The sequence below is a fragment of the Oryzias latipes genome, chromosome 4 (genome assembly GCF_002234675.1).
Source record: "Oryzias latipes chromosome 4, ASM223467v1".
In the NCBI taxonomy this organism is placed as follows: domain Eukaryota; kingdom Metazoa; phylum Chordata; class Actinopteri; order Beloniformes; family Adrianichthyidae; genus Oryzias; species Oryzias latipes.
Window position 1 is genome coordinate 15333350 of NC_019862.2, and position 27343 is coordinate 15360692.

The following is a 27343-nucleotide window of genomic DNA, read 5'->3' on the forward strand; positions in this document are numbered from 1 at the left end:
GTTGTTTGCACACTGCAAATCTGACTGATGACAAACTGAGTGACTGCCAGCAAATCCAGATCCTGATGGTGTCAGAGGTTTGTGATTGAAGCAGAAACACAAACAAGCACTAACACACTTAGCACAACTATAGCTGTTTACACTTACAATTGGTGAGATACTGTAGATTTAGTTGACTTTGGCAATGTCTATTCATTCATGCATTTTGCAAATCAACTCATTTAGAGATTACTCCAGATTCGGAAAGTCTGTTGTCTAAATGTATCTCAGACTGACAACCATCTGAGAGGGAGAAAGATTAGCTTTATATTCTGGAATAAAACCTACAGTTTGGTTGTTTCTGTACAGGAAGTTGGTTTGTAACTGCATCAGTTCTAACACTGGAGGTTGTTTCTCTTTGGGTCACACCTGTGCTGCTTTTATCTTGGGGCTGCTAACTTATTCTTTATAATTACTCAAAAATATTTAGGTCGGCACATTTGATCAATGATTGTTCCATGTACCCCAAAGAGACCCATTTAATAGAAAATCATGTTGTTGGTGTTTTTAACATATTCTTGAGGCATATTTCTTATGATGGAGGACAAATATGAAGAAAGCTAAGATTATGACTGCATTTTTGAGTATTTCTATATTCAAATCCTTTTGAATCAGGAGCAGATGAAAATATGCTGTTGAAATAAGCTTGAAGTTGTGACGTAGGTGCTACAGTGGGGGGACACAAGCTTCCCGCTCCGCTCCATTCTAATGCATCAACTTGCAGACCAATAGATTCATATATATCTTCATTCTTGTTGCCAGAGCTAGTATCTGGCTCAAAACTATGCGGCTGGATAACTCTGATATTGCTCGCCATTTTTTTGCACCCGTAATAATAGGTTGGGGGTGTGACAGCCCGTAAGCTAGTAGGAAAGCGTGTAAACAGACAAATGATGGCAAATGGGGGCTGGCTTACTCCATGCTGACAGTCCCATTCACAACTTAGACAAATTTTTGATGAACTCCTGCCGCTCTGCAGAGACTATGTCCTAGAAACGACACGTTTTTCTTTCTTTGCTAAACACGGCATAACCAAAATTAAAAAATCAATGGCATCAGTTTAAGAATAGATCAAAAGATGATTGGAGTGGGACTTTGAGAATCATTCATTCATTCATCTTCTACACCCGTTTTATCCCTTTTGGGGTCTCAGGACTTTAAGAATAATTATTGTATGAATCCTTAGCTCTTGTATTGAAGTGCCATTGAGCAAGATGATAAACCACATTCCCTGTGAAGGGCTTATAGGTTTACCGCTTCAGAAAATGAACTGAATATTGTCTACACAGCACATTTGTATGTTTGATAGAAAGAGCTGTGCACATAAGTGAATTAAAGTGAAGCACTATGGAGAATAAAGCAAGTGGAGCACTTAGCTGCTAGTTAGGATTTAAAGAGAACTCAGTTAATGGGCTCAATGCCTCATTTTTGTTGTGTGTTTTCGTACAGATGTACACACTGGCAATTTGCTTCCGTTTTGGCAGAACCAGCTGAGGCTCAGTGTGATGTATTGATGGGCAGAAGACAGCACAAACATTCTTGTGTGTTGATTAATCGTTTTACTAAAACTGAAAACTTGCGAAAAAGTTGGGCAGTCACATTTTTTAAGCATGAAATGGATGTCAAACTGTGAAGAGGGAGATGCAAATCAGTAAATAAGAAATGTAGAGAAAAGGGGCTTTGCTTATTTGGAATTCACTGAGTGTAGTTTTCTGTCTGAAGCCAGCCAGCCAGAACTTGTTTCTGTGGTCAGTCTGATGTCTTTTAGTGACTGGGCAATTACAAATGAAAGGAATTAAACTTTGGCTGAAACTCCCATCATACAGGAGTTATTACAGATTTTTATAAAGACACAAAACAAGAATGTTTAGAAAAAAGAGAAAAACAAACTTCAACACATTGGTAGTTTCGCCAGAGCAAATTTAGGATTCCTTATTTATTTAATGATTTGTTTATTTACCTCTTAGTGTCTTCATATTTCTAGTAACCATGTACTTCTACATTTTTGTCTTCCTGTTATTTTTCTTAAATTGCATTGTATAACAAAGTTGTGTAAGAACTCTTAATTTCTAATATTGTTTGTATTTTTGTAGCTTAAGTTAAAGTTTGTATTGTTAACCAATACTAGAAAGTAAAATGTCTACTTTCAGTTAAATACTTTTAGGGTTTTAGTTGTGTTGAAATCTGCAATTAGAGACCAAACAGGCTGTCACATTTTACCATGCAGCTTGGCATCTCTGCTGTGACAAACGAATTTATAGACCTGTCAAAGCGGACTTTTTAAGCTTTTTGAAGGCATTAGGAGGGTGTGTTCTGAAAAACTGTAGTTGATTAATTTGACTGGATGAATTTAATTAGGAAAATTCTGTGAAGTTGTGAATTAAAAGCACATTCTTTACTTTAGTCAGCAGCAAAACCCTGTGAGACAATCCTCAGCTTTCAAACAGGACTATACATTTAAGAATATGTTGTTTTTGCTGTTCATGATTCATGTTATCAATCCATTAATCACACATTTACACAGAGACCTCCAGCAATCCTGCATTTACATTCATTTTTTTAGAGAAATGCATTAAACACTGCTAGGGTGTATTGTTTTAGAGTCATTAGACACCTTTTTGGATTAATGCTGCTAATTAGGCAGAAATAACACTAATTACGACACTCTAAAAACTCCCACTTCTACACACCAGCTTACTTGTTCGTAGCAGCCTCGGTCCCCTGAGGTTACCGTCCTTGTTCATAAATGGCTTCTGTGCTTCAAGCACCGTTTTCTCTGAAACACTGGTTTCTTCTGTACACTAATTATCTGCTGGTAGGGATTACTGAGACTGACGGCGTTCCCACAGAGATGTTGTGCCTACTAGTTAATTTCCTGTATTTAAAAATTATTCAAGTAGTTGTAAAAAGATTTTCTTAATTGTATCATTTAAGATCATTGCTTAATTACAGCAATTGCCCCCGAAAAAGTTGTAAAAAAAATTCTTTCTTTAAGCTCTTTTCTACGGTGGCCCTGAAGTGCAAAGCATTCAACAAATAACTCGATACAAAAACATTTTTAAGATCACAACAACAATTAAAAAAAAAAAAATTTTTTTTAAAAGCAGCATTACATTTTAGAAAACAAAACAAAATTTCAGAAACCAAAACTTGAAAAACAAAAATGACAAAAAAAAAACATTTCAGAAAACAAAATTAATTTCCAGGAAAAAAAGAAATATTAAAAAATGAAAACATTTCAGAAAACAAAATTAATTTCCAGGAAAAAAAGAAATATTAAAAAATGAAAACATTTCAGAAAAAAAAAATTCCAGAAAAAAATGAAATATTAAAAAATGAAAAACATTTCAGAAAAAAAAAATTCCAGAAAAAAAATGAAATATTAAAAAATGAAAAACATTTCAGAAAAAAAATGAAATATTAAAAAATGAAAAACATTTCAGAACACAGAATGAATTTCCAGAAAACAAAACGAAATCTTCAAAAATGAAAAACATTTCCAAACCGGAAGAAGCAGGTACTATGGGACAACGCTGATTGGATGATGATTTTTGTCAATCATTTGAACTGAAAAGTATTTTAAATGAAGCGATGACGGATTTTATCGTCCAAACAACAATGTACTATAATAATCCACGTATTTCCCATTTATATATCAAATAAAAAATGCAGCAAACTGTTAATGAACTTTAAAATTATTTTTTTAACATTTCGCCTGACACACGGTCACCCGGAAGTAGTTTGTGAGCACTTTTACTTTGAACGCTGTGCGCTAATGTCTACGGCTGCGAGGTTCACGCTGTCAATCATCTTTAGGTAAGAATCAATTCTGTGATCTTTTCTTTTGTCAGTCACATGTCTCTAAGGATGTTAATTTTAGGATGTTAAAGTGCTGCTTTGAAAAGATAATTTCTTTTTATCTTGCGCATGCGCAAAAAGAACCCGATGGAGACGAACCGTCTTCACATGATAGCCGTTCCCGTTTTCGGTGACAACATGAGAGAAAAAGCTCCGAGCCAGCATATTCTGTGATTTATACAGTAATTACAGTAATTATATGGCATCAGTGTTGCTAAAAATCGACTTTAAGACTGAAATCAGTAAACAAGTTCTTATGGGAAATAATATTTAAGTGCATTGTATATTTTTGAACCATGCATATACACATATACTGAAACTTAAAAATGAACTTTAAAGTTTATAAAATACTTAATTGAATTAACATGTGATATTTCTGCAGGTGAAGTTTCTCAAAGCGAAGTTCCAGAAAGGTTTGTGCTGCAGAAGAACAGATGGCAGCTCTACATGGGAATACGAGAAGACTAAAGTCATTCATATCATTGTGCAGTGTAAAGGCAAGTCACCATGATTTATGTGAAATGTAATCAATAAATATTATTTAACCTTAATATCTATTTTTTTTTTTTAAATTGCAGGTCCTTTAAAAACGTCTTTAACCTGCTGCATAAGCCTGTTTAGTTGTAAATGATGCAGTGGGGAGTGAAAAACGAAGCACAATTCCTGGCTTTAGCGTCGGGCTGATGATCTGGAAATCACATCTATGAGGAATCGCATCAAACACTTGTACAACTCCAAACAACTTAATGTTCCTTTAAGCAAAACTCCAGTTTAAAATGTTCGTATTAGGCTTGCTTCATTTAGGAGTTTTTCCGTGTTTACCATTTTAGGTTTTAAAGCTTTATTAACAAAGATGGTGTTTGATTTTCAAAGCTGTTGTTTAGAAATGTTTTTTTGTCAATGAAAAAACTGGATGCTGACGTGAGGATTGTAATAATGGATATGAAAATAAACAAATTTGTTTCATAGCAATGCAGTATATTTATTGAAAACTTAACATGAATACGTTATTCAGTAACAGAAACAAAGAAACGGTTGTGGATTTTCCTTTATGGGCTTCTTCATGCAGTCAATCAAATGTTCCGTTTACATTCAGCATTTACTCAGCGTACCTGTCAGTCACATTTATTAGAGGAAAAAATGCATCTGGGAAAAGTCTGTTTGTGCTTAACAACTATATCAAAAAGAGTCATGTCAGGGAAGTTTTTTCCACATTGCTGCTCAGCATCACATCCAGAGGAAGATGCACAGGTAAGGGACCCCAGTTCCTGCTCGTACATGCTTGCAGCTTCCTCTGCACTGGACTCCAGCTCCAGCTCTTGAAATCCCTGACAGAGATAAATTAATAAATTAAAAATCCCTGACAGAAAAACATCGGCTGCCGTTCATCTTTCATTCAGGAAAAAGTTGAGTTCATCAAAATGAGGAGAAAATGGGTTAAACCAGAAATTCATTAGGGAGGGGTCAAAACACCAAACTCAGAATAAAATACATTATTTCAGTCTTATAAAAAATACATTCTAAAACAATTTGGTATTCCTCCTCTGCCTGAAAGACTAAAACGTTTTTTTTAAAGATTTATTTTACTCTACAGACTTTGCCACCTTTAGTTACACACCTGGACATGTCTGATGATGTGCACATCCAGTCATTTACTGTCATGTTTCTGTGCACTGACACACTCTAAAGTCACAGATCTTATAGTGTGAATAAGAAGCATTCATAAATGTTATTCTGAGACACAAACTGCTGCAGTTTACCTGACAGCTTTGCTGATTTATGCTGCTGGTACACCTGTCTGAGAATCCTGCCCACGTGACCCCCCCTCTCCAGCTGATGAGGTAACCTGTCATTAACGTATGACTGAAGGATCTTGGATCTGTCTGTAAACACCCACCTAGAAATCACGTTTAACGCTACATTTATTAGATCAAACAAATGTGCCTCCATACCTTATCTGTGGATGGCGGGACTGCATTTCCTGATGTGCGCCGTCTTTAACACCCGTTTCTTCGCAGCTGCTGCTTTAGACAGAATCCTCTCACGACATTTTGAAACATTTGTAAACCTGGTTGGTGTTGATATTTCTGCGTGCGTTCTGTCATCACATCCGCTAAATATTCAAAGATTAAAGTTTATGTTAACGTTTTACCGTCCCTTTCTTTGTTTACCTGCAGAACGGACGTCATCCACACAAACTACTTCCGGGTGACCGTTCTGCTTCAGACGAAATATTCAAAAAATAATTTAAACCTTCATTATCTGTTTGCTGCATTTTTGATTTAATATGTAAATGGGAAATACGGGAATTATCATGGTACATTGTTGTTTGGACGATAAAATCCGTCGTCGCTTCATTTAAAATACTTTTCAGTTCAAATGATTGACAAACATCATCATCCAATCAGCGTTGTCCCATAGTACCTGCTTCTTCCGGTTTGGAAATGTTTTTCATTTTTGAAGATTTCGTTTTGTTTTCTGGAAATTCATTCTGTGTTCTGAAATGTTTTTCATTTTTTAATATTTCATTTTTTTTCTGAAATGTTTTTCATTTTTTAATATTTCATTTTGTTTTTCTGAAATGTTTTCATTTTTTTTATTTCATTTTGTTTTCTGGAAATTAATTTTTTTTCTGAAATGTTTTCATTTTGTAATATTTCTTTTTTTTTCCTGGAAATTAATTTTGTTTTCTGAAATCTTTTTTTCTTTTTTTTCTTTTTTATGTTTTGGTTTCTGAAATTTTGTTTTGTTTTCTAAAATGTAATACGCTTTTTAAATTGTTGCTGTGATCTTAAAAATGTTTTTGTATCGAGTGATTTGTTGAATGGTTTGCACTTCAGGGCCACCGTACTTTTCAGTTCTAAAATCAAAAGAAGTGAGGCATCTAAATGCAGCAGTGGTTCCTTTTTTAATGTAAGAGGAGTTTCTGCGTTTATTTGTGTTCAACGTGTATCCAACTCAATTGTACTCATTCATCTGTAGTCACAATGAGGCAGATACCTGCAGAGTGTTCAGTTCTTGTGCAAATTCTGTATTGTAAACGGGGGTAAATGACAGGACAACAAATAAATTCCCCTTTGTTTTGATAACAGTTTTGACTTAAAATCTTAATAAACAATGCATTTTACTTTGAAAAATTCACAGCAACAGATTGGGCATTTTTTTCAAGAAATTCCTTTTTCCAGGATAACTGCAAACTTGTTGTCAATTTGCTGTAAAAATGAAGCAACTGCTTGTTTTTGTTGAATTTCAATTAACATTTATTATCTCTTGAGGGTGCCGAGCAGTAATAACTTTCTCTCCTAGGCTAGAAGCAATTTCCTGCTTGTAATGTAAAAAAAAAAGTTTTATTTTAACAGCTGCTGCTTATTTCACTGGTGTCAAATGGCTTTTGTATAATAGTAAAGTCCTCCAGGCTTCAAGGTTGCCTTGGCCATCTTTCATGATCCATGATCTTTCATGTTCTGTCCTTTATATAACATGATACATATGATAGATTCAAAGAGAATCAAGGACATCTCTGCAAACAGTACAGTTTAAAGCACAGATGACTTTTACTTCTTTTTAAATTGCCTTTGGATGGTTTTTGCTGCTGTTAATGTTAACCCGACTTTTCAAGGTCCTCCTCACAGTGCTTGATTTTTTTTATAGAGCCACTCCAATAAAATAGTGTTTCATGTTCTTGTAGCATTTCTCACGATGGAGGACATTTACTGTACAAAATTAAATTTACGTAAGTGATCAAATCTGCGCTAATCCTCATTCTCGCTGGCATCCGGCACCGGTAATGTTAGGTTGGGGGTGTGAGGGGCTGTAAACTAGTGGGAGAGCGTGTAAAAAAAGGGATGATGGGAAAGGAAAAGGGCCTCACCCCGCAGCAACAGTTCTGCCCTCAACTCGGGAGTCGAATTTCTGATGAACTATTGCCACTCTGCAGAAACTATGTCCTGATAACGACACACGTTTTCACATTTTGGCTAAAAATAGTATAATCCTAATCAAAAGACCATGGGAACACTTTTACAATGGATCAAAAGATTACAGTGGAACTTTAAACTTAAATTTGACTAAAATAATTTTTCTTTAATTTTTTTTGAATAAAAATAAATTTGATTAAAAATTGTGTACACTTTACCTCAAAGTAAGGTTTGAAGAACTCTTGCAATGAAAAAACACACTATTAGTAATGCAGAAAATTGAGCTGTAACAAACTAAAATGACGTATGTGATGTGACTTACGGTTGCCCCCTTTAGGGGTCGTCACAGCTAATCATACTTGTTTGGGATTTGCATGATTGACGTGTCTGCTTTTACTACAGATGCCATCCAGTCACAACCCCTTCTGTATTGACCCAGACTTGGGACCGGCACATGGTAGTTCTGGATTCTGCCCCCTTGTGGTTGCAAATAATTAATTTTTAACCCCTATTCAAGAGTTGCCATCAACAAGACATGAAGCAAAAAGCTTGGAAAGAGCCACATACCAGAAAGTGAGCACATGAATATTGGATTAAAATCTAAATTTTTAATAAGACAGCTAATGTAAATCTGCAACCAGCCTCCAGATGTCTTTCAGGAACCCTTTGTTTCTGCTTGAGATTGTATTCGGTGTTTGATTTTTTTAAAATGTATTAATATTCAAAAACCATAAAAAATTGTTTGAAGCAAAGGTAGGTAAGTTCATAAAAAAATTATGAGCAGCAGGTGCTTGTAGTTAGCACTGATTGTGCTGCCCAAATGTCTATTTACATGCTTCCCTCTTTTTACACATACAATATGTAGATTTTTATTTTTGTTGTTACAAGAATTCTTTCAGCAAATTTTACTATTATTTTTTTGTAGATGACTAAAAAGATCTGAAATTCAGGAAAGCTTTTAAAGCATTATCTTCTGATATTATTCTGAAATGGGGACGATAGCAAAGGGCATTTATGCTTTTGCAATTTAAGGCTGTCAGCTTTTGGGTTAGAAAATTGGTAGTTCAGATGATTTTCTTAAAATGATTTATCTGTTTGTGTGATTCAGAACCCATGACTCATGATCACTCAAGTGGTTGCTCATTGTCTTATGAAGTTTTCTTGCCTTTTTGCTTTCTGAGATGGTCAGCTTTCTAAGCCCACATATTTAAATTACAACTTATCACAGTTAAAAATGTTCACTTTTAAAATAAAAAAAATATGGACAAATTAAGGTTTATGAAATACAGTAGTATCAGACAAAGCTTTAAATAGAAGTCTTAATTTGCTACTTGCTGATCTCAGTCTCAGCCAGATCTGGAAACTGATGCCAATGAACAAAAAAGTAGCAGCATTACAGGGGAAAAAAAACAGCCGTTGTTTACTTGTCTCTGGCTTCATATGAATTTGTATTTTTTTTTCCCAATCTAAATTGAGCATCATTCACCATCAGTGAATTTGCAATGAGTAGTTCCTCAGTTTGACAAAAGATGCCTATTTCCGTGTGATTATTGTGCTCACTAGGAGAAGTGGAGGCAAGGAAAGGAAAAAGGAGGGCGAAACGAAAGGCAACCTGTCTAAAGAGACAGACACGGCTCAGATGAAGCATTTGTTAATAGTTGTAGTAATAAAATATAGTTGTAGTAAACTGTATCCTTATTTAAATTTCTGATCTGAAAAAGAAGACTCAAAATTACTCCCAGTGTGTTATTAATTTTTTTATTTTTATGTTAAAACCCCTTTTCTCTTTGTAATTTTGGTTAATGGCACCTTTTCTTGATTGCTAATTTTTAACCATTTGATCTTTTTTTTATTAATGATCACATTTGCTGCATTGTTTTTAAACTGGTTTGAACTAAGAATAGCCAACTTATTTTGTTTGTGTATGCGTATTTGCCATGAAATGAGAAGGTATTAGATAGCAAAAGTATTTAGAAAATATATCACAACATCCTGTCTCGATGTTTAGGATAATCTTATTTTTCCAGTTGTTGGCTCCTTTTCCAAATAAATGGAGATATTGTGGTCAGTGTCTTTCATTCATTTGTTTAACATATGATAAATCCTTGAGAATATTAAATTTACTGAACGTTGGTTCTTTAATCATGAAAAAAAAACAATCATTTTAATGAAGAAAAAAAAAACTCATTCTTGTATAATTTCACTGACTACCGAAAAATGATTTTTCCCCCCTACATGGACACGATTTTCTTTTGCTGGGAATTATATCAATAAAAATCTAATTAGAAAGTGTTGAGCGGCAGAGCCATCATCTCACCTAAGCAGGAAGTCAGCCTCCATCTCAGTCTTTTCATGTGATTGTGTGGTTTAGAGCAATTTCTTGCACATCATATACCAGTGCAGCATGAGGTATTTGGATGTGTCTGACACCAGAGCTCCTCTGCTGAAGCAGGTTCTTCAAAGGAGTAATAGTAAAGGCAAAGTTGTTTTCTTTTTACTGCTTTGTTGTCCTCACAGAGATGACAGAACAAGTGAGAAAATGGCTAATATTGTTGGACAGGGAAGTGTCTTCTTTCTGCTGAAGAAAGTAGATGAATCTCGTCTTAGAGAAGATAGGGAGTAACAGGGAATTGTGATACTACTTTAGATTATTTAGCATCTCTCAAAACATGAAAGAAGTTCAACTTCTCATTCTGGATTAGAACACAAAATAACCATTTTCTATATTTGTGTTTCCCAGGTTTGCCTGTGAAGCTGTGGTTGTTTGATGACACGGGGAGTTTTCAAGGAAAAATGAGAAAGAGCAGGAGTGTTCTCACAGTGTCTCCTAACAATGTAAGTCTTCATGCCCTCAAAACCCTTCCCCACTTAAATAATGTATACCGTGCAAATCCATAGCCTTTTCCTTTTGCCTTTCTTCAAACAGTAAATATAAGAATATTACCTAAAATATTGATTAATTTGAAATCTGTGATTGAGGATAATTGAAAGCGACAAATTCAGCACTCTTCTTGCAGTTTCTATATCGTTGTGGCTTTGAGCCAGGATAAAAGGACTGGTATACTTAGCTCATGCTGCTCCCAGTTTTTCTAGTTTGTGTCAGCATCCCTTGTGTTTTGACAGCTGAGCTCTGAAAGGCTTTCTCATCCTTCCCTATGAGTCTCTTACACAGACTTTTGTTTAGTCTGTAGCTCACATTTTGTGCCCCCTTCTACTGGCATGTCTCTATCTTCTCACTTCATCCAGGCTTAAAGATTTTGTAAACCAAATGTGGAGTGATGTCAGTTTTGCACCCTAGAACTGCACATCCTGGAGCTATGCATCCATTCTAACATCAGATGAACATGTTTGCTCAACATCACTGCAGCAAAAACCAAAAACGCAAAGAGATTTTAAGCCTTACTGATAACACTAGCATATAAATCCACCTTAATATCAGTAAGTTGCATTGGAGCTCAACATGTTCATGTCAACTTTCCTTTTCCAGTGGGATTTTTTGCTGCATAACCCAATGTGTGGGCGTGTGTTACTCAGTACCTGTCTAATTTTAGCTTTCTTATTATTATGAACATTATGGCCTTTTTTTCTTTACTTTTAATTAAGTTCTACCTTGTTTACCCACAGTGGCTACTTATTTGTCACATTTTTATCTTATGCTGCAATTTATATTGATTGAGAGGATTTATGTGTTAAGATTTCAACACTTGTCAGAATGATGGGTTTGGCTGTCATGATTTCAGGCTTTAACGGAAGAAAAGATGACAAAGAATTCTCTGTAGACTTCCCTTATTAACCAGAGGTTCAGGACTAATAATAACGACAACAATAAAAATAATAATAATTCTTATTTGAAGCACATTCCAGGAAACTCAATGTAACTGTAAAAGTAAAGCAGGATAAAAACATCAGAAAAATAGGATTTAAATGATTTTGGTGCCATTTTGATAAAGTTTGGTCTTGATTTGTCACATTTGGACTTGGATGAGATTGATAAATAGTTAGTCAACATTTATCTCCATAAATGCAGCAACTATTGATATGTCCTGTTTCATTTTGTTTAACTCCAATGCTTTGTAGCTTGTTTCCTCTGGGTTTGCATGGTCATTTGATTGGCTGTTATTTAAAGCAGGTTCCAAGGAGTTTTCTTATTTCTCGTCATTCTGATCACCTCCCCCCTTTTTTTTTTTTTTTACAAATCAAGAATAATACTGTTTGGTTATACCAGCTGGCCTTCTGTTGTTTTTTTTGGGGGGGGGGGGGGGGGGTCTCACAATCAGGAGTCAAGTGGGAGTTATCATAGAGAACTTTAACCAAAAGGCATTTCCTAATCAAAATTCATCTGTTGTTTTTCTTGCAGGTTTATATGCACTGAGACACTAATCAATCTAGAAAATGTCCTTGGTAGACTAAGACACATCATAAAAACTAATTAACTTAGAAGCTAAAAGTTCAACTTTATTTTTATTTATTACTGTTTGGTAACTCAATGTTAAAATGTTTAAAAATGCATATGTATCAATATAATTATGTCTTAACTGGCTTTTCAAGTAAGAGAAAAAAATAGATAGAAAACAAATAAATAGAACAAAGAGGACTTAAGTGAGTTTTGAAGTATTATGCAGAAATTAGCTTACATGATTGATTTGATTTGTTGTGTTTTTATTTCTTTTTCTTTTGTGTGGAATTATGAGAAAACATTAATCCATATCCAATAATAGTATTGGCAATCATATCAGTACATTTCATTTGGCTGCAGCTTCAGCAGCTGAGTTTTCTTTTAAGCATTAGATTTTTTAAAATAAAATAAGACATTTCAGTGTAATTTAAATGTTTTCACCATTGAGGATTGGGGTCTGTGATTTTGTTCCATCTTGTTGCTGCCATTTCTGAATTTATTTGCAATCCAGTTGATGTGCAAACATTTTCCTTTTACTTGATTGCATTCTAAAACGCTTATGTAAATCATTCTAAAATTCTGAGGTTAAATAATTAAAATTTAAGATTTATTGTTTTAAATAAATTTTGCAAAACAGGAGTTTTATATCTTACTAAATTATTTCAAAAGATCGAGTACCGATGGTACTTCTCTCTCATAGTACACAAAGCACAGTGGTTGAAAATCATTGGTCTTCTACAAAATGCTGATTTTTTCTTTTCTTTTATCAAAATTGTATTTAAATAGTCCCAATTGGTTCTTCTTGAGCCTACCAGCTCCTGAAAAAGCTCATGTATCTCAAGAATCTTTGGTGTCACAGAAAAGAAGCAATTCAAATAAGTGCTTTTAGTGCATAGTTTAACCAAAGTTTTGTTGAGATCTCAAATTTCAGCGGTTTGATTTAGGGACTGATGATTGCTGCAGACTGCTACTACTACTCAGCTGAGTTTGTTTGTTTGCCGCAGGAACAGAATGTTACCTTTTTTTTTACATTTCCCTCTCCTGAATTAGCTGTATTTTTCTTTTTCCTTGTAACCCTCATCACTTATTCTGTCATTCAGCAGCTCTCATGCCCTCTCCGGCTTTGACTGTGGGGTGAGGGTCAAACTGAGCAGCTTTTCGTTCTCTAATTGGAGATCTTGGAGGTAAATGCTGACGGCATGGTGGTTTGAACAGAAGTGTCACAGCAACAAGGACCCTGTTTGTGTCTCAACTGGAGCTTTTCTATATGTGATGTTTACTTCTTGTTTTTTGTACTCAAGTCACTTCTCTCAGGAGATTTTCCTGATTTCTGCCAAATTCCAATAATAGGTTTTCATGTTGAGAGCACAGATAGGTTGTTTTATTTGTCTCAACAATTTGTGAAGTAGTGATATACTCAGCCCTGTCTGTTAACATGTTGCCACATTCTCTCTGGAAATGGCGACCTTTCTCAGTCACCTCTCGCTTTTTTATAAAATCCAGCATTGTTTCAGTTTCCATCTGATTGTACCGTTTCTTTATTTGCTCTTGATATCTGGTCAGGAAGAAGGGTGCTTGTTACCACAACAACAAAAACCTCTTGGATAAGGTCAACTTTGACCCACTGCACTTTGCCTGTCAGTCTAACCCTTTCCTTGTCACCTCCAATATTTGTTAGACACCTATGATGCCTCTGGTTGTCTCTTCAGACTTTTTTGTTCACAAAGAACAAAGAGTAAAGAACAGGCAAAATGAAACTTCGGCTGATGTAGCTACCTTTTGCGAAAAGTAGGACACTTGAGGTTTATTTTTTTTAAAGTATATTGGTGTATAAGTATAGCGAGTATACTATAGACCATGTATGTATAAGTTTATACTTACTGAATACTTCTTTAGCCTACTTTTGGTACATTTTACATTTACAATATATAGATAATTTATGCAAAGTAAATTTCAAGTATACTGCCTCGCTTTTACTATAGAGTAAGTATCCTTGCCCTATGGGGGAAATCTTTAAGGCTTTTTTGGCAGATTTTTGTAGTTTTTGCAAAGTTCTTCATCTCAGACGGAGGTGCCTTCCTTCAGTTCCACGTACTCCCACTACCACTAGTACCACTGGACTGGCAGACAGGGGTGGTGGTTCTCCTCTTTGAGAAGGGGGACCGGAGGGTGTGTTCCAACTACCGGGGAATCACACTCCTCAGCCTCCCTGGGGAAGTCTATGCCTGGGTACTGGAGAGGAGAGTCTGTCCGATAGTGGAACCTCAGATTCAGGAACAACAGTGCGGTTTCTGTCCTGGCCGTGGAGCAGGGGACCAGCTCTACACCCTCTTTAGGGTGCTGGAAGGATTGTGGGAGTTTGCTTATCCAGTGCATATGTGTTTTGTGGATTTGGAGAAGGTTAGACCACATCCCCTGTGGTGTCCTGTGGAGGGTGCTCCGGGAGTATGGGGTGCAGGGAGCCTTACTGAGCGATGTCCGGTCTCTGTATTACTGGAGTAAGAGCTTGGTTCGCATAGCCGGCAGTAAGTCAGACCTGTTCCCGGTCCACGTTGGACTCCGTTGGACTCTGTTCAAAGTTTTTATGGACAGAATTTCTAGGCGCAGCCAGGGGCCAGAGGGGGTCTGGTTTGGGGACCACAGGATTTCTTCTCTGCTTTTTGCAGATGATGTTGTCCTGTTGGCTTCATCGAGCCAGGACCTCCTGTGTGCATTGGAGCGGTTAGCGGCCGAGTGTGAAACGGCTGGGATGAGGGTCAGCACTGCTAAATCTGAGGCTGAGGTTCTCGACTGGAGAAAGGTAGTTTGCCACCTCTTGGTGGGTAGATTCCCCCTGCCCCAGGTGGAGGAGTTTAAATACGTTGGGATCTTGCTCACCAGTGAGGGAAGACTGGAGCGTGAGATTGACAGGCGGAGCGGTGTCCGTAGTTAATTAATACATTCAGCCTAATATTACATTCATTTTAATTAATAAAATGGTAGCAAACTTGAATATGATGTTTTAAATGTTGTCATTGTGTATGTGGTCAAAATAAATAAACTTTTTAAAGATGTTTTATATTTTTTCTTTCAATTGATTAGCTTTTGCAGTTCCTTTCTCTACCCTCTTTTCATGCATTAGAAGGATTTTTGCCATAGTTTTACTTCAATGGCTCCAAACTGAGATGATTTCATTATTATTAGTGCAATATTTTATTTAATTTCATTTCTAAATCAAATAATCAAATTACAAATCATGCTCACAACATTATGAAAACTCAGCTAAGTCCTATATCGCCAAGTTTAACATAGTAAGTTTGTCGTTCATAAGGGATTTTAATACCAAAGCTGGACTTTTTCCAACACTGCATTCATTTTTAGTGGTACATATTGGAAAAGGCTTTCCATTTAACTATCTGTTTACAGATAACCAAAGTCTTTTATTAATTTAACAAATCTAATATATACATAATGTATATCTATGTATAAAGAAAACGCCCCTCTCACCCTCCGCGGGTGGTTTCTCCTCCAAGCTCGGGTCCTCTACCAGAGGCCTGGGAGCTTGAGGGTCCTGCGCAGTCTCTTAGCTGTTCCTAGCACTGCGCTTTTCTGGACTGAGAGGTCTGAGGTCTTTCCAGGTATCTGTTGTAGCCACTCCTCCAGCTTGGGGGTTACTGCCCCGAGTGCTCCAATTACCACAGGCACCACTGTCACCTTCACTTTCCAGGCTTTCTCCAGTTCTTCTCTGAGTCCCTGGTATTTCTCCAGTTTCTCATGTTCTTTCTTCCTGATGTTCCCATCACTTGGCACTGCCACATCCACCACAACGGCTTTCCTCTGTTCTTTATCCACCACTACAATGTCTGGTTGGTTCGCCATTACTATCCTATCAGTCTGGATCTGGAAGTCCCACAGTATCTTTGCCCTCTCATTCTCTACCACCTTCGGAGGTGTTTCCCATTTTGACCTTGGGGTTTCCAGTTCATATTCTGCACACACGTTCCTGTATATTATTCCAGCCACTTGATTGTGGCGCTCCATGTATGCTTTCCCTGCCAGCATCTTACACCCTGCAGTTATGTGCTGGATTGTTTCAGGCGCCTCTTTGCACAGCCTACACCTTGGGTCTTGTCTGGTGTGGTAGATCTGAGCCTCTATCGCTCTGGTGCTCAGGGCTTGTTCCTGAGCTGCCAGGATGAGCGCTTCAGTACTGTCCTGTAGGCCAGACCTTTCTAACCATTGGTAGGACTATATATGTATATATATATATATATATATATATATATATATATATATATATATATATATATATATATATATATATATACATATATATATATATATATATATATATATATATATATATATGATATGTAGGATCTTGTTATAAATGAGAACCTTTTCAATTCATAATCAACATTTATCTTAAATTTATTCTATTTAACAAAATTCTGAAAAACAGAACCAGATGATACACTTATCGTTAATGTTTTTTATGAATCAATCAAATTATAAACCTAATGATTTAATTGCACATTTTGAATTTTAAGGGAAAAGAGGTTAGAATTAAAGAAACACAAAGATAAATATTTATTTTCTTGCTTCTGTCATTGTTTCTTCAGCAAAAATTTTTTTGTAAGCCAAATAAATAAAACAAAAGTCATTGAAAATGGCCCTCAGCAAATTTTGCCCTAGATGTTTTAATGCTGAACCCTGTACAGAGCTAAATTTATCACACGTCATGCATTTTATGTGGCATCTTAGAGAAAGCTGGCTTTCTGTGTTGTCTCTCTTCTGAGACGCGGGCTATTTGGCAGCAATAAAAAAAGATTATTAAAGAGACAAAGACAAGCAATAATTCACACAACAATTTTATTAATATCCTGTTCTCTTGTCAACCTCAGAAGAAATTTGTTATCACTTCAAGCAGACTATAAATTCAACTGAATGGGGCAAACAGTTCTAAAATGACCTTTTGTTAAAGATGACAGGAATATCTTTGAAAGCATAAAAAGGTTTCTTTGAACCAGGCTATTAAGTGCAGTTTATTTGTTTTAATTTGCTGATTCATTTTTCTCTTTTGCTTTTTACTGTTTGCATATTACAGCTTCACCATAAAAAAGCATGAGAAAAAACCCCCAGAAAAACAGACACAGTTACCCTAAAGAGATCAGCAAACCGTTTGCCACATTTGTATGCATTTGGTTGAATTATCAGGTGGGGGTTTGTTCTTGGATGTTCATAAAAAGCACAGATGTTTAGATGCATTGCAAGGAGCCAATATCTATATAAATAACTGACTTCATGCTATACTGATCTTTTCTGCTAATTGGTCTCATGGTGCTACTATGTCAATCTTTTCGTCTTCCTTGTTTTTCTCATATTTTACATCAAACATCTCTCTCCCATTCTTACTTTCTCTGTTCGTTCCCTCCTTTATGAGCGTACCCCCTGTTGCTCCAAACCTTTTGGTTTGTATGTGCATATTTGTCTCCTCTCTTTTCCGGTTTGCTTCCCATCAAGCGTAAATCACTCTCTCTCTGTTTCATCTGTATACCTGCAGTTTTTTTACTAGGAAACAGGTGTTGTTTTCTTAGATAATGTGATCATGTCATCCCTGATGTTTTGTTACCTCAGGGGCAGCAAGTCAGGAGTGCAGAGGGCTTTGAATGTTGTTGAGGAAGCTGTGAAATGAATCAGAATGAAAGAAGAGTAATACGTTAAATGTGTGTATGTATGTAATATTAGGCTTAATTTACCTTGATACCCATCTATTCTAACTGCAAAACTGAGCTTGAAAGAAATGATTTGATTAAAGTAAGAAAAAAATTGGGGAGAATGGAGGTATTTAAAAAAAAAAATCTATTGTAAAAGTCTTTCCACTGATTATGATTAGGCCACTTTTTGGCAAAACCAAAAAACCTGTATCGTTTCCTAGGACATAGTTTCTGCACAGTGGCAGGAATTTATCAGAAATTCACCTCTGAGGAGTTGTGGGTGGGACCTTTGGGGTGAAATAAGTATGCACTCATGTACCATCATCCTTTTCTTTAAACTCTCGCTTACAGCCTCTCACACCCCCAACCTAACAAAAATGGTGAGCGATATTGGAGCTATCCAGCTGCTCAGAAAAGGAAAACAAATTATTTAATGTATTTATTTGTCTGCAAGTGGGAGCCGGTTTGGCTCGTGCTGGTTTGCGGCGCCTTCCGTCCGTGAAACCAGGGTTCGATTCAGTGCTGCTCCCTGTTCCCTTCTCTACTTCTGTGCCGGTCCCAAGCCCGGTTGCTTTGAGAAGGTTGCGTCAGGAAGGGCATCCGGCGTAAAACATTGCCAAGTTTACCATGCGACTCATTCGCTGTGGCGACCCCTGATGGGTAAAGCCGAAGGAGAAAGAAGATTTATTTGTCTGCAAGTGAATTTGTCAGCATGGAGCAAAACAGGCAGCTTGTGACCTGCCAGTTGTAGTTTGTACGTCACACCTACAAGCTTTTTGTAAACTGCATTTTTTTGTCTGCTCCTGATTCAACACAATTTGAATAAAGACATACCCAGAAACCCAGTTCTAATCCTAATTTTCTTTACATCTGTCCTCCATCACTAAATTTTTTTTACTAGAGTATGTTAAAAACACACAAAAAACATGATCCAGAGGATTGAGAGAATATGATGTGGTCAAATAAAACAAAAATTAAACTCTCTGGGGGTGGAAATATCATGTTTTGTGTCTGTTTTTCTGCAAAGGGGACAGGACGACTGATCTGCATTAAGGAAATTAAGAAAGGGGCCATTTGATGAGATTTTAGGCATAAACCTTCTTTCATTAGTGAGAGCATTACGGATGAATTATGGCTGGATCTTTCAACATGACAATGATCCCAAACACATTGCCTGGGCTACAAAGAAGAATGTACATAACAAGCATTTCAAGGTTCTGGAGGGAGTTGTCAGTCTGTATTGCCCAGCAACAGCACCAAAACTTCACAGCTCTTGAGGAGATTTACATGGAAGAATGGACCAAAATACAAGCTATAGTGTGACTTTTATTATTACCAATTAGGATTAGAAAGTAAGAATTAAGAAGAATTACAAAGTACTAAGCTGAATTTTGGATATCGACAAAATAACCATTCTACGGAGGAATTTTTACCAAACATACAATGTAATTTGCCGTATTATTATTATTATTTTTTTTTTCAATTTGTTTCTCACAGTTGAAGTGTATCTATGATGAACATCGCAGACCTATCTCCTCTTTTTAAATTGATCAGTTTACAGAGTTAGTGACTGTTTCTGTGATCAGCCACTGACTTTAAAGATGTGTACATTTCTATTGAAGTGGCTACACACACTAATTACAATCTCACAACCTTTTTCCAAAACTCTCATAAAATGATCTTTGGTTTTAGACATAAGATCAATATCAGGCAACTGGAAGATGCAATGTTTCTTAAACATTTGGTTTAAAGTCAGGCTGAAGTGGTTTACAGTTGTAAAATGATTAAATACCTACTTTTTATGTTATAAAATATTATTAATTAGCCTTAGATATTAAAGATATTAAAGTCATAGTTATTTTTGAAATGTTGTGGTTGCTTAGACTGTAATTTAAAATTACTTATACCAGCAAAAAACACTTTTTTATAGTGTTTTTGCAAAGTGATGTCTCCTGTTCTCAAAGCAGAGCACAGGGTTGCTGTATAAGCACAAAACATATCTATTTTTGAAAAAGACTGTTTGAACAATTTTGCAGCTGGTGAAATACAGGAGCATACATTTTTTTTGACATTAATATCTGCTTAAACTTTTTTTTGTGCACAATCAATATTTAACTCATATTTTGAACACATCCCATTCAGACTATGCATGAATTTCCTGACACGTGTTTAAAAAGATTAAAAGCTAAGAAACTTTCATCCATTAGTAAGACTCAGAGCAGTGAAAATGGTTTAGGCCTTGAGTTCATCCATAGTTCTGTTTCATCCATTTTTATTCACCAAAATGACCTTCTACCTTTCAATTTTGTGACAGAGGGAAGAAAAATATGACTACCGGTATTCAGAATAAAGGAAAAGTGACTCATGAATGTCTCATTTCAGGAGTCACAGTGTTCTTCAGGCTAAAATTTACTTTCTATCATAGTGTGATTCATGATCTGAATTGATCATGTTAAATTGGTTGTTTTATAAGGACCTTAGCCACGTAAACGCCAGCTTTTTGAACATCTTATAAAGTTTTCAATTCATGAACATGTAGAACTAATGGAGTACAACAGGAGGTGGGGGAGGTTAATTTTAATGTAGAGTAATAAAAAAGCATCACTGGAAAGTAAATGAAAGAGTAAGGTTGATGGGTAACAGCATAGATGCCAGTTAGTCAGTGTTGCAGATAATGCAACACTGCCTGTTAAGTCAGTTTTGCATTATCTGCACGGGGAATATTTTTGCCATTGTGCTCAGTTCTAGCGAGAGTGCTGCATCACTGTTTATAAGGTTCTTGTCAGAAAAACGTCACACACACATTATTTTTCAAGGTGGTAAAATGTTCTGGAGACAAATATCTCTTATTAATTCGTAACACCAAATTATGACTTCTCATGTTCTTTTTTTTTAAATTCTACCTGTTTCTTTTCATGGGAAGTAGGGGTATCACAATTAATCGACTTAATCAATGAATCGATTTATATTTTAAGCGATCCAATCAGATTGATCTGTCTGTAAATCGAATTGACCTATAAAATTGTTTCAAAATCAAATAAAACGGTTATTTTCTATCCATTTTGGGGTCACACTCTGGCAGCCCCTTTTTGGACGGTGGGAGCCTGCCGGAGGAAACCCACGCATGCACAAGGAGAACGCAAACTCCACACATAAAGGTCCCCTGTGGTGATTCTGTTTCAGGTCCCCAGGGCTTAACCCAGGGCCTTCATGCTGTGACAAGAGCGCTAACCACTGCGTCACTGTGCACCCACGAAATAAATCACTGAAATTGATCTTGAAAAATACCATCGGGATTGAGACATGGTAGATTTCTTTTACTATAACATAAAAACGACCAAGTGCCATCACAGCGGACAACACAGATGTGATCACAGTAAAAAATGATCAAGCCAACAAATAATGATATGAATTGGATCATTGTTAAAATGAATTTTTACACCCCTACTGGGAAGACTGCACAGCCACAATGTCATTAACTGTGCGTTTGAACTTGATGTCGTAACCCTGCTACCTTTTGACGCTTGACATGTTTGTCAGGGGCTGTTGCCACACTGATCTGTTTCCCAGCTGTGTTAGCTTCCAGCACCAGGAATGATTCATTGTTTTAATTATTCCATTACCTCACTGAGACGTAAATGTTTCAACAAGCCACACTCATGATTGCATTAATCATTTGAAAACCAATCTCACTCTGGCTTGTGCTTAATGTAATTTTTCAAAGCTCATTTCAATAGAGAGAATACGCTGCTTGTAATTTGTCTGCTGTCTGTTTTATGAATGCGTTTGAGGTGGTGTGGTTATCAATGACGCCTCATAGGAAGCATGTCCTTTTTTGTTGTGATCATGGCTGAGGGTTTTTTTTTGTGAGGACTTGCTATCCCTGTGAGTGTTCTCTTCAGGCAACCTAGATTCTTCTCCTATAGTGTAAAAACACGCATGCGGCTTGAGTTGTCATTATGGGAGTGAATGTTTCTCTATGTGTTTCCCTGTGATGGACTTCCTGCTGTATACCCAGCTTTTAGCAGGCAGACTGCTCGCATATTTTCCAGCAAAACCACATGACTAAAGACTTTGATATAGAGAAAAATAGGTAACTTTATTAAATATTTTATGATGTAAATCTTAATTGTGTCCTGCTTTTGTTTGATGGTCTAGCATTGTGAGATGACATGTATAATGGGATGCTCTTAGTATCTGCGCGTAAAGCGCAGAAAACCTCCAAATCAGTGTTGCAGGAAAAGTAGCTGCAAGCTGTCATGACTAATTAATGTGAAAACTGCTTTGCAGTCTGGACTTACTGTAAGTCCCAGAACATCCACAGTAATGAGAAACAGTCCAAGTCTGACACTTGAAATGTTAGTGGGAAACATGAAAAAAGAAAAACTTATGGTACTCAAAGAAATGGAAGAAGTCATATTTTAAGCTAAAACAATGAGTTGGACAGTAATTTTTTATTTTATAATTTTGCTATTATTAAACCAGGAAAATCCCATTGAGACTCATGTACATGTACATTAGACATTGTAACTAATACAGTTCATTACTTATTGAAATTCAACCACAACAATGGAGAAAGATATAATATTTTTCTAACTCCTCCAACTATGAGTGCTACTATATTAACAAAAGGACTTTACTGTGGAGTCACAACAAACACGCTTTCCTATCATCATGCAGATTATGATTATGCAGATTATGAGCAGATTATTTTCTATTTATTTTCTATTTATTGCACACAGTGAACATTTCACATTTAGCTTTTTTATTTCTGCATCCAAAGTTTTTTGAAACAAGGTGCAAAAAATAATTAAAAAGAAAAAAACCCTGAAAACTGACATTACTGACAGTCTCTGTGCTGTTTTTAACCAGTTTTACAAAATGTGGAAAAGGGAATAATATTGAACAAGCTTCATGCTTTCAGTTTTGCAGATTGGAGTTCAGCTTTTTTTTTTTAAAGTTGCAGCTGCATCTTTGTTCTGGCTCCTTTTGGTGAGTTTATCCTTCAGTCCAACACTGATGCTAAGTGCTAAGATGATGATGATTTTGTCTCTGTTGTTGATCAGCTCTTCTCAAAGAATGATCATGTGACAGGATAATTGTTCATCATTAGTCACTGTATAAAATCTTCATCATACAGGTGCATCTCATTTTCCTTCATGCTTGCATTACTTAATCAAATACTGCAAAGCTGCTGTCACTTAAACATGTAATTGACCCTGCATCCGCCCAAAGTTCATCCAAGTAAATAATAGGGACAGTCTCTTTAGGTTGGAGGTCTTGAGAGTCATAAAAACAAAGCATTTCCTTGAATTGATCAGGCTTAAGGACGTTGCCCTTCATAACAGCTTTTTTCCTCTTGTTAACATGGAGTAAGTAGGTATATTGGGTTAATCAATACTTTCAAGAATACAACTTCAGATTTTACTTTAAAGTTTAAAGTAAAATCTAGTTTAAAGGTTAGTTGTTTACTATCAATAGAAATTTAAAATGGACTGGAAAAACAAGTAAACAAGCCCTTTTTAACTATTTTCTGTTTTTTTTTTGTAGCTTGGAAAATAATTTAAATTAGACTGTCCAGCTAAATTATAAACCTGAATATTTACACGCTTCCATCAGGAAAATGAAGTAAATACATTTCAGTATCAGAGAGCCGTGTGCAATAAAAGAGCAAAACAAAATAGAAATATATTTGAGTTTTTGTTGTAAAATAAGTTATTTAAAGGACATGTACTATTTCGATCACATGGAAGTTTGCTTTTTATTATGCTTAATTGATTTTTTAATTGAAATAATCTTCTAGGCATCTACTTTTTTTTAAACTAAATATACAACTCAATAACAAATATTTAACTCTGACTAAAAACTTTAAATAAAGTAGAATGAGTATTGTTTTGGATTTTCCCTTTTTTTGAATAATTCCTACTAAAGTGGTTGGATGACATTTATTTTTTTTATTTTGTCATTTTATAAACAATTGCAGGGTCTGCTGTGGTCATTCATTTCCCTAATATTAAAAAAATAAGCTAACAGCATCACCTGGTGGGGAAACAAATTATGACAGTTCTAAAGACATTAGTTGGGGCAGGATTAAAAAAAGTCACAATTTTTTTTTTTTTTTTTTTTTTAAACAAGCAAAAACATGTTTTACCCTTAAAAACATTTTTATGAATTTAATAGAATTCTTGTACTTACTTAGCCATTGTTCTTCTTGTGTCCTCTGTCCTCAGGACAGCAGAGAACCTACCGACTGCTGCCACAGTGAGTCTTTCACTTCTCCCTCTTGCACTTTGGCTGTTGATTTGCGGCGAGGCCGACGGCGTTTTTCGGGCAACCTGCAGCTGCCCCCCTTGTCATGGCGTCAGGGAGAGAGGTCACGAACACCAGACAGTGAGATCATCGCAAGACCAACATCTCTGCCTTTTGGAGCTCCTCCAAGGATAGACATAACTCCTGTGGATCCAGAGTGGTGAGTGGATCATGACAGGAAGGAACACAGAACCTTGACTTTTTTTTTATAATTACAAATACTTGGTATTTTTTTAGACACTGCACGCCATCACGTGCTTACAACCTAAAGGCTACATCTGTACTGCAATGCTAGGCCAAACGTTAGTTCATTTAACTTTTTTCTTGATAGCAGCCAAACAAAGTTGCTCAAAGGCTTTTCAATAGAACTCAGAGAAGGCAGATCAAGTTTTGTTCCCTTAATTCAGGTAGACACATTCCTGTCATTTTGAAAACGTATTCATCCAAAATCTTAATAACTTTTTTGTCACATGTTGACAAGGAAAATGAATTGATTTTATGTCATTTTATTCACAGACACAAAATAAGTTAAATAAACATGAAAAGCAGTTGTTGATAAAGTGAGTGGGTGGAGTGGGTAAAAGAAAATCTTATCTATTCCTAACCCCAGTCTTACTATATTTTATGCATACACATCTTAAGCGTATAATCAATATTCACTTAAACAAAGAAGAATTAAAGAAAAAAACAAAAAGCATCAAGCTACAAAAACAACTTCACAAGTCATGATTGTCCGTACTTTGTCCCATTAGGCTTCTCATTTTTTTAACTTACCGGTATACATTTCCAAGATTTGCTGTATGGTGTTTTTAAAAATTGTGTATCATTTTCATTCATGATGCTTTTCTCCATGTTGTGCCACAACCTCACCCCAAGGACAAAAATGCACAAACTTTTTGGGTTGCCTTTACAAAAGGTTACTTATTCTTTCTTGGTGAACATTTGTCATTTCTTCTCTGAAACAGTTCTTGTATGTTGCATGGAAATATGTTATTTTTAGCTCTCTACATTGATTTGCATTTTATTATATTTCATTATATCTTTAACCTTTAGTAACCTTTGATTTATAGAATAAAATGCTTGTATATATGAATTTTTCTGATGGCTAATTTTTGCAACATGCATAGTGGCATTCAGGTGGTGAAGGTGTTTTCCCATACCTCATTGCTATAGTTGATGTAGAGCAGTAACAGCAAACTATATATTATTTACATAGTATTTTATTAAAAATAATTTATAATAACTTTAAGTATCCCTAAACTCCTTGATATTTTATAGCAACATTTTTTAACCTGGGCTTTCCAACTTCATTTGTGGTCAATTACGATGCCTATCTCATCTACCGGTACTCTTCTTATCTGTGTGTCCTTTAATAATCAATAACCTTTGTGTTGATCTGTCAATAACCAAAGTCTACCAAAAATAACAAAAAACTTTACATTTTGTTTTGTTTTATTATAATTTTTTGTGTGAAACCATTTTGAACTGTTAATACATATAATCAGGGGCTTGGAAGTGTGTGTTTACCAGCAAACAGAGAAAGTGTGCTGTTATCAGCTGAATCAGTGTCTAAATCGGAAGCACTCATGCTTATGTGAACTTATAAATTAATAATTACTTTAATATTATAACAATTATTAAAATAAAATGAATTGTGGTAACATCAAAAAGATGTCTTTGCAGAAGAACTATATTTCCCCCAATTTTTGTCAGTTATCAGATAAAAATTAAACAAAGGCATCACTGTGGTTATAATGGACGGTGTGGCACAAAAGGAAAAAGAAAATCAAACCTTCAATATGTGACACACTGTCACACTAAATTCTAATAATACACTAACAGCAAGTGTCTGAGTCCTGATAGGGAGCCAGTTATCCAGTCTCATCAAACTGATTTATGTGTTTTATGAGCCACCTAATCAGTGCTGATTGCTCCTGGGTGTGAGTCTCATGTGTGTCTGCATGTGATCTTGCTATAGAAATAGCTACTCCAGGGGCCTTTTCAGCAGCAGAGTTTTGAACTGATTTTAGGTTAACAAAGGTTTAATGAGATTGTGCTAATCAGTAAGTATTTCAAACTATATGTATACATAGAGACAGATAGATAGAAATCAAAACAGGAAATTTTATTACTTTCACAGTTTTAACATATGTCATCCTTAAAACATATTTTCACAAAAAAAAAAAAAGCCAAATAGAAGGATCCCACAAGGTCTCAGCATCTAAAAAAAAAAAAAAGCCATTTTCTGATTAATCTGCATTTTTACTTTTCAGACATTTTTCAGCTTAAATTAATCAATTGTGGGTCACTGTATCATTAAAACCAAAAAGAAATTTGGCTACTGTATGCTAATCTGTATTAACACAAGCAAATAGCTTCTGTTTATTGTAGGGTTCAACATCAGCTGACTGTGGTATTTAAACTGGCTTTCACAGCAGGAGATGGCTGAACTATGTAATTTGCACCTCTAATTGGTCTCAACATCCCTGATCCAGTAAATACCGAGAAAATTAACCCACCAAGTGCCTTTTTTTTCAAATACTAACATATTTAAGTGTTCTATGGTCTTTATTGTTGGCACTTTTTACAGAAAAGGTATTAATTTCCTTTGTAAACTATAAATTTAATTTTCTTTTAATGATTAATACTGTATTTGTGAATTGAAGTGAATGACATTTGTTTCATTATTTAGCATGCAACATCAAAAATATTGGTATAAAATTAGATTTTGATTGTTTTAAAACCAGACAGTTAAGCTGTAGTACTTAAATTAAAAATTGGATTTATTAAAGCTATTATTAAATAAGCCTAAAATATCAAGAGACAACTGTTTTTTATGTTGAAACAGCTACTGAGCAATCATCATATAACATTTTGGGTGCAAAAGGTGCTTGTGGATATTCTGGCCAAAACTAGTTTTTATGGATCCTGGCTTTAAAACATGGACATTTGTTTTCGTGCAACAAACGAGCCAATGTAACAAGTGTGAGGCAGTCTTAGTTAGTTGTGGTAAAATACAGAGGGGAAAAAAAGAATTTAGTCAGCCACCAATTATGCAAGTTCTCCCACGCAAGTTCTCTTGCCTGTAATTTTCATTTTGGGTATACCTTAACCTTCTACGTTACCCG

At 35.6% G+C, this 27343-nt stretch overlaps 1 protein-coding gene across 2 annotated transcripts in view; it reads left to right on the forward strand.

The window, feature by feature from the left end:
* Positions 1 to 27343, forward strand: part of pde4b (phosphodiesterase 4B) — a 193488-nt gene that overhangs the window by 8409 nt on the left and 157736 nt on the right. The window contains exons 2-3 of one of the 2 annotated variants that reach the window (XM_020702441.2): positions 10555 to 10649; positions 24137 to 24375. In XM_020702441.2, coding sequence (XP_020558100.1) covers positions 10608 to 10649; positions 24137 to 24375 — 281 coding nt within the window. In that variant the 5' untranslated portion in view covers positions 10555 to 10607. Of the gene's footprint in view, positions 1 to 10554; positions 10650 to 24053; positions 24376 to 27343 lie in introns of those variants that run through there. The other variant, XM_020702440.2, reaches the window with a different exon arrangement.